This window comes from Mesoplodon bidens (assembly GCF_964165515.1).
Source record: "Mesoplodon bidens genome assembly, contig: HAP1_SCAFFOLD_105, whole genome shotgun sequence".
NCBI lineage: Eukaryota > Metazoa > Chordata > Mammalia > Artiodactyla > Ziphiidae > Mesoplodon > Mesoplodon bidens.
Window position 1 is genome coordinate 1,817,602 of NW_027671694.1, and position 13,041 is coordinate 1,830,642.

Genomic DNA, 13,041 nt, shown 5'->3' on the forward strand with positions numbered 1-13,041 from the left:
TCGTGCCCCGGTCTGGGAAGATCCTACCAGCTGTGGGGCAGCTGGGTCCGTGAGCTATGATCACTGAGCCCGCGCATCCGGAGCCTGTGCTCCACAACGAGAGAGGCCACGTACCGCAAAAAAAAAAAAAAAAAAAGAAAAGAAAAGTTGGAGATCTAAAACCTGTGAGTTCATAAGTATTATTTCAACATAGTGATTTTTTTGCAGAGTTGGGCTAAACCTAACTAAAGAAGCAAAAAGAAGAGAAGTGGTTTACTTTCCCATGTTCTCACATACAAATCTCATCACTGTCAAAGTCATCTGAGTATTCAGAACTTCTTTGTCTGGCTGAGTGAGCTGTAATTGCTTTTATTAGTTCATCCTGAAATGAAATAATTAAAATCAATTTCTACCCAAATGTGGAGGTCTCATATATTGAATTCATTCTTTAAACAAATAATGCTTGATTAATAACTGCCTTAAAACTTACGTTTCATTCATTTAACAGATATTCACTGAAAGCCTACCTTATGCCATGCACCCAACCCTTAAGACTCAATGCAGAACATCACAGACAATTCCTTTCCCCATGGAGCTTTGGATTAAATTAAAGAAGACAGACAACACCAACCAAATTAATTGAAGGACTCAATTTAGACAGGGTTCATTATAATTTGGCATTATGGAAGAAACTGGTATTCATTTTTTTTTTTTTTTTTGCGGTATGTGGGCCTCTCACTGTTGTGGCCTCTCCCGTTGCGGAGCACAGGCTCCGGACGCACAGGCCCAGCGGCCATGGCTCACGGGCCCAGCCGCTCCGCGGCATGTGGGATCTTCCCAGACCGGGGCATGAACCCGTGTCCCCTGCATCGGCAGGCGGACTCTCAACCACTGCGCCAGCAGGGAAGCCCGAAACTGGTATTCTTTATGATCTTTTTTTTCAGCATATTGCTGTTAACAGATGTAATCAATACTGCAAATTTAGAGGCTGAGTTCAAAATTGTAGTGACTGGACAGAGAAAGCCTAAATGTTATAATGTTACACCAGGGGAAAAAAAAACAATTTTTATATGAAAATGGCAATTAGAAGCTGCTATTCAACTTTTAAAAGCTAATTTAACTTTTTAATATAGTAAGAACCTAGTATTGAGTTTAATTTGGTAGTCTTAAAGCCACACAGAAGAGTTGGTAATACTGGAGCCCAAATACAATCATCTGCAAAATTTCAAAAGAAACATAGATTTACTCCAGCTTTACATAGGACTGTTGTATTGAATGGAAGCACTTTCAAGTCCAATATTCCTAATACAGTGTTTACCTGGTAAAATCATTCAAAATAAAAATACTTTACCTGGAAAGTAGTTCTTTTGGTTATTTTTGGACTCTTTGTATATGCCAAAGTTGTGCTAAAAACTTCATCAGACATAGTGTTTATTTTAATTCTCTAATTTTATAAAATGGCTAACAAATGATAGGGATAATTCAACCTCTGATGGTGGCTGAAATATATAAAAAACAAATCAGACTTTTTTTCATGCTTGAGAATTTCCTTTACTACACTTAGTACTCCCTCCCTGACCCCAAAGCCAAACTAAAACCAGAAAAGCATCATATGAACATTGAGTTATATCTTCACTTTTAAGTAGCAGAGTAATAAACAGAGTTCTTGTAAAGAAAAAGCAAATTCTACTAACAAACTTGTTTTCAGAAAAATAAAATTCAAACTGAAGTTATCCAAAAATATTTCTACAACTATTTTATTATCCTAAATAAGTTTTACAATTATTGCACTCATTTAAATAATGAGTGCAATAGGTTGTTGCCAATTGAAATAGAAACTTTTTCACCTCTCTTCCATTCAAAAAGTATAATATAGCCGACAAAACAGCCATACTTATTTAAAAGGCTACAAAGAAGACGATTGTCACCATAAAGTACAGCAACGTTCCCCAAACTTCTTGGCACCAGGGACCAGTTTCGTGTAAGACAATTTTTCCACAGATGGTGGGTGGGGGGAATTGTTCGGGCGGTAATGCAAGCGATGGGGAGCGATAGGGGTCGGCAGATGAAGCTTCGCTCACTCGCCCGCCATTCACCCACTGCTGTGCGGTCCAGTTCCTCGTTCCTAACAGGGGTCTGCCGCCTGGGGTTGGGGGCCCCTGAAGTACAGAAGTCCCCTACATACCAGTGAGTTCCATTCTAAGATTGTGTTTGTAAGTCCAATTTGTTCGTAAGTCCAACAAATTTAGCTTAGGTACCCAACAGTAGTACAGTACAACAACTAGCATACAGGGGCCGGCATCAAGTGAAGAGGCAAGAAGAGTTACTGACTGGACGAGGGAGAGGAGGAGGGAGACGGTAGAGCTGAAGGATTGTCATCAATAGGAGACGGAGGGCGAGCTGCAATTTCATTCACGCCTGACTTTGATGGCACATGTTCTCCTTCCTGGCTGCCTTCAATTCTATCTACCCTCTTGCTTCCGGGGATCCCGGGCTTGAAATAAAGATACTGAACTACTGTGCCCTATAAAGGACTGTACAGTAAAGTACACAAAAGCACAACCACTTGTAGAGGACGCACACACGAGACAGTGTACACCATACACATGAACTAACGTACGTGATTGGACATGAGAATGCAGGTTCGCATCTTTTAAAGTTCGCAACTTGAAGGTTCATAGGTAGGGGACTTAGTGTACATAACTAAGAACATAAGCATTTTTTTTTTAAGTTTACATACAGTGCTGGGAAAGAAAAAGATCGTAAATAGTGATATTTTTCCAGCCACTCTTCCCTCTCACAAGTGTTGAAATACTATTAGATAAAACAAAAAGAAGCTTCTGCGATGGACTGCATTAAAATCTATGTTAAATGGTCCTGTGGACGTTTCCAGTGCTCCAGGAGGAGGCTGCTCACTCTCCCCGCCGCCCTCAGCAGCGCGGGGCGGGGGACTGCTCCGACCCGTCCAGGTGGCGCCCTGTCCCTGCCCGCTCTGCCCCGCGTGGCCGACCAAGCACCCGCCACCAGCCAGGGTGGTGCACAGCCGAGCGCCGCCTCCGCCCCTATTCTCCACAACCCGCAAGTCCCGCGTTCTGTACTCACTGCATTCCTGCGGATGTCTCCCCGCGACCGGAGGAACCAGCTGTTGGCCCGTCTCCTGGGCCTGCGCCTGGCTGCTTTCAGAGACCAACTCTGCAGTGAGCGAGGAGGCGGTACTAAGAACGGAGGTGGGAAGGAGTTGCTAGGAAACAGCGTCTCCAGGAGGAAGTGACATACGACGCCGCAGGTCTCTCGGGTACCTAACACCGCGCTACAGCCCTCCGTGTCACTGGTGCAACCGCCCAGACGAAGGAAATGACATCAGCCTTCTGGGTCTGGGGAGAAGGGTGCTTTATCGGCCGCCTGTGCTTCAGTCATTACCTAGGAGACAGGACCTGTCCAGCTCCCACCTGCGCGCTGAGAGCTGGCGCTTGTCAGTGGCGTTAAGATCTTCAGCCGCACAAAGCACATCCATCGTTTTGCCACAGTTGTTAGAGACAAGAAGTTCTGTGAATCGAGGTAGTGCACTAACGGACTAGTGCACTGACAGACGGGTCAGACTAGCAAGATAGAGACGTTTGCAGGCTCAGGAGTCCAACTGCGCGTTTGAATCCTGGTGCACCTCCCTCTGTCCATGTGACGTCGTGCAAGTTAACGTCTGGACACCCCAGTTTCCTCTTTTGTAAAATAAATAAATAAAGATAATAATATTAATAGCCAACTTAAGAGCGTTGCTGTCAGTATTGAATGAAATCATGCAGATGGAATATTTGGAAGAGTGCCTGGGATTGCATTCTGTCAATGTTAGATACTCTCTTTGTGCAACTCAGCCACAAAGGGCCTGGATAGAAGTCACCCCTTGTCGACACAGCTGAAAACCCATTCCGAGTGTTTCTTTAATGTAAAGTTCCCCGCTTTGTATATGTACTCAGTGGATAATCTGGCTAAAATCAAACCAGTCCACAAAATGATCTAATAGGCAGAGGACTGTGTGATGATAAGGTAACCAAAATCAACATCACTTAATTAGCATAGGTAATCCTTAAACAAATAAACAAAGACTTTTCTTTAAAGACTTTAAAATAACAAAGATTTCTACTTTTTTTTTAATTTAGAAGAAGCTCAATCCTAAATTGTCTGAATGCAGTTATTATTCATTGACAAGTAATTAAACTTGTTGCTGGTATTTTTCCCGACTCTGAAATTTATTTTCACTTGTTCATCAATTATTCATAAACAAATCACATTGAGATATAAGTTTAATAAATCAATGTGTTGAGAAACCAAATGTGCATAACAAGAAATACGAAATTTAGTGTAAAAAACAACCTTGGCTTTTAACAATATGTGCAGTGCAATTTTTTAAATACCATGTTCAGTTTATGCTCAACTTGTCCTTGTTTGAAAAACTCATTTTGATCAACATTTGCTTAACTTTGATGTTTTCAAACATTTTTGGATGTCTGCATCAAAGATTTTTCATTCACCACTTACTGTTAACTTTCTGACCCATATAAGTTATTAATCAACAAATATGATTCCATCATAGTACCTGTGTCTACAAAGAAAGGACAATGTCCACATTTTCCTTATATGTGGAGTACTAATTTGCTTATGTTGAAATATTTATATTCATTCAAAATGCTCTGTTCATTTTTTTCATCCATTTGGCTAATATAGTTTTCACTTAGATATGGCTTAAGAAAATAAAATTCAAAAAGATATTAATAAAAAGAGCCTTTAAGGAAAGAGTCTATCTTTTTTTACAGAACCCACTAGATTTATATTTTTAACTTCATTCAAAATAATTAATACAGGATATAAAAGCTATGTCATACATAGCTGTAGTAAATAAGACAGTTAACCTGAACTAGCTAATTTCTTACAAGCCCTAAAGCACAATGTCTTTCCACTATTATGTTAAGCCGCAGAATATCATGCACTTTATTAATATTTTCAGGTAGCTTCAGTATAATAATATGTTAATAATGACATTATATAAACCTGAATTAATAACATGATGTTTTCTGATGTATAGCTTGCAATAAATAACTGTTGAATGAATGAATGAAATCAAGAATAAACAAATAGCATTTAAAGCTGAAAAATAATTTTTGAAACATTCCTATAAAAGCTCATGGATACTCACCTAAGAAAATGAAAACACTCCAACAGACAAAATTTCAGTAGCTTATGTAATATTTTCTCTATATTTCACTTTTCTAATATGTATTTGATCACAGAAGTATTTGCCTAGCAAACTTTTTTGAGTTTACTACTCTTTTCATTTCCAAATTTTGCCTTCATTCATTCATTCAATAAGTAAGTATAGGGCCTCCCTGGTGGCGCAGTGGTTGAGAGTCCGCCTGCCGATGCAGGGGATACGGGTTCGTGCCCCGGTCCGGGAGGATTCCATATGCCGCGGAGCAGCTGGGCCCGTGAGCCATGGCCGCTGAGCCTGTGCATCCGGAGCCTGTGCTCCGCAACGGGAGAGGCCACAACAGTGAGAGGCCCACGTACCGCAAAAAAAAAAAAAAAAAAAAAAAAAAAAAAGTAAGTATACCCATAACATTTTGGGTCAGATTTGGTGAGTTCCAATGTAAAGAAGACGACGTCCCTGCCTGGGGATCCTGTAGACTAGAGAGAGCTAGAAGGCTGAGTAAACACATAATGACTGTACACTGTGAGAATTTCTCTATAGGAATACAAAGTAAGAAGCTCTCAAGAGAGAAAAATTCTTCCTGGAGGTTCTAAAGAGTTTTCACAGAGAAAGTGAATTCAGGTTGATTAATGGATTTAGGAGATAAGGAAGAATTTTAAGCAGAGGAAATGGTCTATGAATATGGAGGCTAACACTGTTCTATCTGAGAGGCAAGGAGGGGAGTGAGAAGCTCCACTTCCAGATCAAGAAGGAAATGAAAAGTGACTCTTCAAAATTTCCCTGCCTTCACAAGAACAGGCAAATTGTTAATGTCTTTTGACTGGCAGTTAGAGAAAATTGATCTTGAACACACAGGCAGCGCTGGTTGAAAACATACAGCACGTGTCTAACATCTTGAGAAGTATGCTACAAAAGCAAATCCCTCTGGGTGTCAATTGATAAAGATTATACTTGCATTAAACATTGAATACCTATGTTGTCAGAGGATAGGAGAAAGAGCCCAGATTCAAGTGCACTTACCAATCAATACCAAGGCCGATTTGTGGGAGAAGAACAGCAAGAAGCTTATAGAAGGTGAATATCAGAATCTTGAAGAAAGACAAACATGATGAACTACACTGGCCATCTTTAGTCAAATATAGCAGTATGTATTCTTTTGGGCTGTTAAGCAGATATACATGAATACAGCAAGAGAAGCATGATTCCACATAATTCGAACTCAGAAGTTGTAATTCAAACAAGTACCTACAGTGTGATTTTTTTCCCCATGTTAGTTTACAACTACATTCAGCTAAGAGATGCAAATGTGACTGGGAGAGAAAGCACTTCCACTGCCTAAAAAGGCTTGTGTTCTGTGCAGTAATCCTATGTGTCTTCTGAAAGTGAGAGGAAAGGAATTTCAGGCATAATGTACTTTCTCTGTAAAAAAAAAAAAAAACAAAACAAAACAAAAAAATCATCCCCAAAGGAAGTAGGACTTCGTGAATTGTTCCTGAGCTCAGCAATATTCTTGCATCTTCAGCTAAATGAAGAGACAGACTTAGGTTAATTCTCTAGGGTAACTAGAAGTGAATGTCTTTAAGACTGTTGCAAGGCTTGCATCCTACTGGGTAAAACATACGGATTTTTGCAAGCTACTAGGAGGAATGGGAGAACATACCAAAGACTGGGAGACTGACCTTAGGCCAGTGACCAAGAGATGAAAGCATTGGGGAAGGACTGGTCTTTTTGAGACTTATATGGGCTACAGTTGAAACGCTTCTCCATAAGGTGTTTGACCAAGAATGGTTAAGACACAAGTTTTCACCCCTTCTAGCAGAAACAATTCCTTTCCTATGTACAAGGCCTTTCTTCACATCCATGTGTACCAAGGCCAGGCACAGACGTTTCAGTGAAGAGTAATATTAGGAAGGATGGAATACCCACTGCAATTAGAGGTCTGGTGATCTTCAGCTGAGCGTTGCCAAGGGCAGTATGAAATGGCAAGTGAAACCGTTTGTGAAAACAATTCGTAGGAAGAGGCTTTGTGTTACCGGGTTAGACCTGTTTCTCCTCCACGGAGAGTAGGGCGTACTTACTGTATATAGCAGAGAAGGTCTAGGTGCAGAGACCTTTCCTTAGGTGGATGATCAAATGGAAGTCAAGTGCATGGGGAGCCCTGTTAAAGGGACAGCCAAGCAAGATAAGAGGAGTCACTTGAAAAATGCACTCATCTTAAGGTAGCTGGTACATGCAATTACTGTGTGAAATCTGTATCCTGCGAGCTCCTCTCTTTAGGCCATGGGTATTCAGATGCATGCTAGATATCAGAAATGTCATACATTGTATTGATTCACCACGTGAAACTCTTCAGTCACACTGGAAACAGGTTACTATTCGTCTGACAGCCTGCACTACAATGGTTTCCTCAGCTTAGTTTATAGTTGCCTTCAAGTAAGAAGTGCAAGCCTGAATTGCCTAGGAAGTGTTTCCACTATTAAAAGGCCCATATTCCAACCAGTAAATATTTTTGTCATCTCCAACTGAGACAAAAGGAATTTCATTCACAGTGTACAGTCTCTGTCAAAGAGTCCCCACCAGAGGAAGCAGGGTGTGAGAATGTTTGCAGAGCTCTGAAATACTGTTCGTCTTCAGCCGAATGACTAGAAGGGCTCAGCTTGGTTTCCTAGTGTGTCTAGAGATGAATGCCTTTAAGTGTGTATGAAAGGCTGGTGTCCTACTGGTAAAACATATGTGAGTATACCTAGCCACAAAGAGGATGGTTGAGAAGACATTGACTTCTGTGGAGACGCACTTTCACACTTGGATAATGAGAGAAGAGCTGTGGGTGTAAGACTTATATATCTGCTGCTTCTATGGCCTAAACTGAACACCCTCCTCCCTGTGGTGTTTAACTGAGAATGAGAGGGAAAAGCATACAACCAGCCAAAGAGAAGTAGTTTCCTTTCTGAAGCAGAAAGCCTTTCTGCAATGCTATGTGAAGGGCCTTGTGTTCCAGGTGGGTGAGAAAAAGGTAATGTTACAGAAGGAAAAATTCGCAGTGTGCGTGGAGACCAGGCAGTGCCCAGGGGAGTTTTACCAGTGGCAGCTTTCATTGCAAACGTTCACAGTTTAGTGGAAGTATTTGAAAGACCGAATCGTTAGTGTTACCTGGTTAGACCTGTCTCTCTTACTCGGAGAGAAGGGCTTGCTTACTAGGTACTGCAGGGAAAGACTAGGTGCAGATACCTCTCCTTAGGTGGATGATGAAATGAAAGTCAAGTGCATGGGGAGCCCTGTTAAAGGGACAACCTGGCAAATTAAGAAGAGGCACTTTAAAAATGCACTCATCTCAGCGTACATGATAGAATCGTCTAGAGTGAAGGCTGTGTGAAATGTGTATCCTATGAGCTGTTCTCCAAAGGCCATGGGTAAGTCTGATGCATGCTAGATCTCAGAAACTTCACACATTGTATTCATTCACCTTTTGAAACTCTTTGCTTACTTTGGAGTAAGGCTACAATTCCTCTGGCAGGCCTACACAATGATGGTTTCCCCACGTTAGTTTATATCTGTAAGAGGAGCAAGGGTGAGTCAGCTAGAAAGTGCTTCCACTGCCTTAAAAGATCTGTATTTCGACCAGAAAATATTTTTTGTCTTTTCAAATTGAGAAGAAGGGAAATACAGGCACTGTGCACTGTCTCTGTCAGAGAGTCTCTGTCAAAGAGTCATCCACAGAGGGAGCAGTGTGTGAGAATGGCTGTAGAGTTCTACAACACTCTTCATTTCAGCCGAATGACAAAAAGCGCTCAGCTTAATTTCCTAGGGTAACTACAGAAAAATGCATTTTACTTTGTTTGAAAGGCTGGTGTCCTACTGGTAAAATATATGTGAATTTTCAAGCCAAAAGAAGGATGGTTGAGAAGACACCAACCTCTGTGGAGATGGACTATCATGCTTGGATCACACTAGGAGAGCTGTAGGCATAGGGCTTTGGTCGCTGCTGCTTCTAGGGCCTAACCTGAACACCCTCCTCCCGGTGGTATTTAACTTAGAATGGTAGGGAAAAAACTTCAAACTGCCACAAAGAAGTACCTTCCTTTCAGAAGGAGAAAATCTTTCTTCAATGCTATATGAAGGGCCTTCTCTTCCAGATGGCCGAGAAAAAGATAATATTACAAAAGGAGAAATTCACACTGTTAGTGGAATCCTGGGGATTCTCAGAGGAGTTTTGCCAAGGGTAGCTTTCATTGTGAACGTTGACCGTTTGGTGGAAGCATTTGCAAGGACAAGTTTAATCTTGCCTGGTTAGACCTGTCTCTCGTACATGGAGACTAGGACTTGCTTACTGGATACAGCAGGGAAAGTCTAGGTGCAGAGCTATCACCTTAGGTGGAGGATTAAATGTAAGGCAAGTGCATGGGGACCACTGTTAAAGGGAAAACCTGGAAAATAAGAAGAAGCACTCATCTCAGTGTAAAAGGTAGAATCCTCTAGAGTGATGACTGTGTGAAATGAGTATCCTACGACCTGCACTCCGAAGGCCAAGTGGGAGTCTGATGCAAACGAGATTTCAGAAATTTCACACATTGTATCGTTTCAGCCATTGAAACATTTCGGGCACTTTGGAATAATGCTAGAATTCCGGCTTGCATACACTGTATTGCAGAGAAAGTCTAGGATCAGCACTCTATCTTTTGGGGGATGACCATGTAGAGGTCAAGTACCTGCGGAGCTCTGTTAAATCGACAGTCCAAGCAAGATGTGAAGAGCCACTTGAAAAATGCACTCATCTTCACGTACCCGGTAGAAGCAAACACTGTGAAAAGTGTATCCTGCGAGCTGCTCTCCTTAGGTCATGGGTGATTCGGAGGCACTCTCAATTTTAGAAATTTCACACACTGTATTGATTCGGAATGTGAGACTCCTCAGTCACAACGGAACATGCTACTATTCGCCCGGCAAGCCGGCACTACAACGGTCTCCTCTCCTTAGTTCAAAGCTGCCTTCAGGTAGGAGGTGCAAGCCTGTGTTTGCTACACAGTGTTTCCTCTAAGTAAAAAGGCACCTTTCCGGAACAGTAAATTTTGTTGTCCTGTCACATGGAGACAAACGGGATTTCACTCACGGTGTACTGTCTCTGTCATGGAGTCCCCACCAGAGGAAGCAGGATGGGTGGGTGAAATGTTGCAGAGCTCTGAAATACACTTCGTCTTCAGCCGAAAGACGAGAAGCACTCAGTTTACTTTCCTAGGGTGAGTAGAGGCAAATTCCTTTAGTTTGCATGAAAGGCTGGTACCCAACTGGTAAAATATATGTGAGATTTCCTAGACTGAAGGAGGATGGTTGAGAAGACAATGACCTCAGTGGAGAGGGACTTCGTGCTTGGCTCAAGAAAGAGCTTTATGTATAGGGCTTTGGTCTCTGCTGATTTTATAGCTTAAGCTGAACACCCTCCTCCCTGTGGAATTCAACTGAGAATGACAGGAAAAAGCATTCCAACTGCCAAGGGGAAGGACTTTTATTCGTGAGGCAGAAAGCCTTTTTGAAATGCCATCTGAAGGGACTTGCTTCCTGGCAGGTGAGAAAAAGGTAATGTTACAGAAGGAGAAATACCCACTCTGTGTGGAGCCCTGGCATTGATCAAAGGAGTTTTGCCGAGGACAGGTTTCATTGGGAATGGTGATCACTGGTGGAATCATTTGAAAGGCCGAGTCTTTAGTGTTACCTGGGGAGACCGGTCTCTTACACAGAGAGTAGGGCTTGCTTTCTGGGAACTGCAGGGAATTCTACGTGCCGAGCCCTCTCCTTAGGTGGATGATCTAATGGAAGTCAAGTACGCGGGGCGCCCTTAAGGGCACAAAAAGGCATATTAACAAGAGGCACTTGAAACCTGCACTCACCACAGTGAGCACGGTAGCATGGCCTACAGTGAAGGATGTGTAAAATGTGTATCCTACGAGCTGCTCTCTGAAGGCCATGGGGGAGTCTGATGCATGCTACATCTCAGAATCTTCACACTTTGGGTTGAATCCGCTTTGGAAACTCTTTGGTCACTTTGAATAAGGCAAAAATTTCACTGGCAATGCTTCATTACCACGGTTTCCTCAGGTTTACAGTACAGGTGAGGGTACGGAAAACTGTTAGGGTCAGGGTATGTGTTAGGGCACAGGTTAGTGTTAGTGTATGGGTTAGGATTAGGGTACAGGTTAGGGTAAGGTGTAGGGTTAGGTTTAGGGTTAGGTTTAGGGTTAGGGTTAGTGTTAACAAATGGGTAAGGTTTAGGGTACAGGTGAGGGTACAGAAACGTGTTAGGGTCAGGGTACGTGCTAGGTCATGGGTTAGTCTTAGTGTACGGGTTAGGATTAGGGTACGGGTTAGGGTAAGGTGTAGGGTACGGGTTAGGGTTAGGGGTTAGGGTACGGGTTAGGGTACGGGTTAGGGTACGGGTTAGGATACGGGTTAGGGTTAGGGTTAGGGTACGGGTTAGGGTTAGGGTACGGGTTAGGGTTAGGGTACGGGTTAGGGTTAGGGTACGGGTTCGGGTTAGGCTTAGGGTTAGGGTACGGGTTAGGGTTAGGGTACGGGTTAGGGTTAGGGTACGGGTTAGGGTTAGGGTACGGGTTAGGGTTAGGGTTAGGGTACGGGTTAGGGTACGGGTTAGGGTTAGGGTACGGGTTAGGGGTTAGGGTTAGGGTTAGGGTTAGGGTACGGGTTAGGGTTAGTGTTAGGGTTAGTGTTAGGGTTAGTGTTAGGGTTAGGGTACGGGTTAGGGTTAGGGGTTAGGTTTAGGGTTAGGGTACGGGTTAGGGTACGGGTTAGGGTACGGGTTAGGCTAAGGGGTTAGGGTTAGGGGTTAGGGTACGGGTTAGGGTTAGGGTTAGGGTACGGGTTAGGGTTAGGGTTAGGGTACGGGTTAGGGTACGGGTTAGGGTTAGGGTTAGGGTACGGGTTAGGGTTAGGGTACGGGTTAGGGTTAGGGTACGGGTTAGGGTACGGGTTAGGGTTAGGGTACGGGTTAGGGTTAGGGTACGGGTTAGGGTACGGGTTAGGGTTAGGGTACGGGTTAGGGTTAGGGTTAGGGTACGGGTTAGGGTTAGGGTTAGGGTACGGGTTAGGGTACGGGTTAGGGTTAGGGTACGGGTTAGGGTTAGGGTACGGGTTAGGGTACGGGTTAGGGTTAGGGTTAGGGTACGGGTTAGGGTTAGGGTACGGGTTAGGGTACGGGTTAGGGTACGGGTTAGGGTTAGGGTACGGGTTAGGGTTAGGGTTAGGGTACGGGTTAGGGTTAGGGTACGGGTTAGGGTACGGGTTAGGGTACGGGTTAGGGTTAGGGTTAGGGTACGGGTTAGGGTTAGGGTACGGGTTCGGGTTAGGGTACGGGTTAGGTACGGGTTAGGGTACGGGTTAGGGTACGGGTTAGGGTTAGGGTTAGGGTTAGGGTTAGGGTTAGGGTTAGGGTTAGGGTTAGGGTTAGGGTTAGGGTTAGGGTTAGGGTTAGGGTTAGGGTTAGGGTTAGGGTTAGGGTTAGGGTTAGGGTTAGGGTTAGGGTTAGGGTTAGGGTTAGGGTTAGGGTTAGGGTTAGGGTTAGGGTTAGGGTTAGGGTTAGGGTTAGGGTTAGGGTTAGGGTTAGGGTTAGGGTTAGGGTTAGGGTTAGGGTTAGGGTTAGGGTTAGGGTTAGGGTTAGGGTTAGGGTTAGGGTTAGGGTTAGGGTTAGGGTTAGGGTTAGGGTTAGGGTTAGGGTTAGGGTTAGGGTTAGGGTTAGGGTTAGGGTTAGGGTTAGGGTTAGGGTTAGGGTTAGGGTTAGGGTTAGGGTTAGGGTTAGGGTTAGGGTTAGGGTTAGGGTTAGGGTTAGGGTTAGGGTTAGGGTTAGGGTTAGGGTT

General features: G+C 43.5%; 1 protein-coding gene across 1 annotated transcript in view; it reads right to left on the reverse strand.

Moving 5' to 3' along the window:
- LOC308611157 (microtubule-associated protein 9-like) overlaps positions 1 to 3,158 on the reverse strand; it is a 33,503-nt gene extending 30,345 nt beyond the window's left edge. Inside the window, 3 exon segments of the mRNA XM_081260044.1 lie at positions 277 to 361; positions 1,331 to 1,478; positions 3,082 to 3,158. Coding sequence (XP_081116170.1) covers positions 277 to 361; positions 1,331 to 1,405 — 160 coding nt within the window. The 5' untranslated portion in view covers positions 1,406 to 1,478; positions 3,082 to 3,158.
- Positions 3,159 to 13,041: the final 9,883 nt, after the last annotated feature.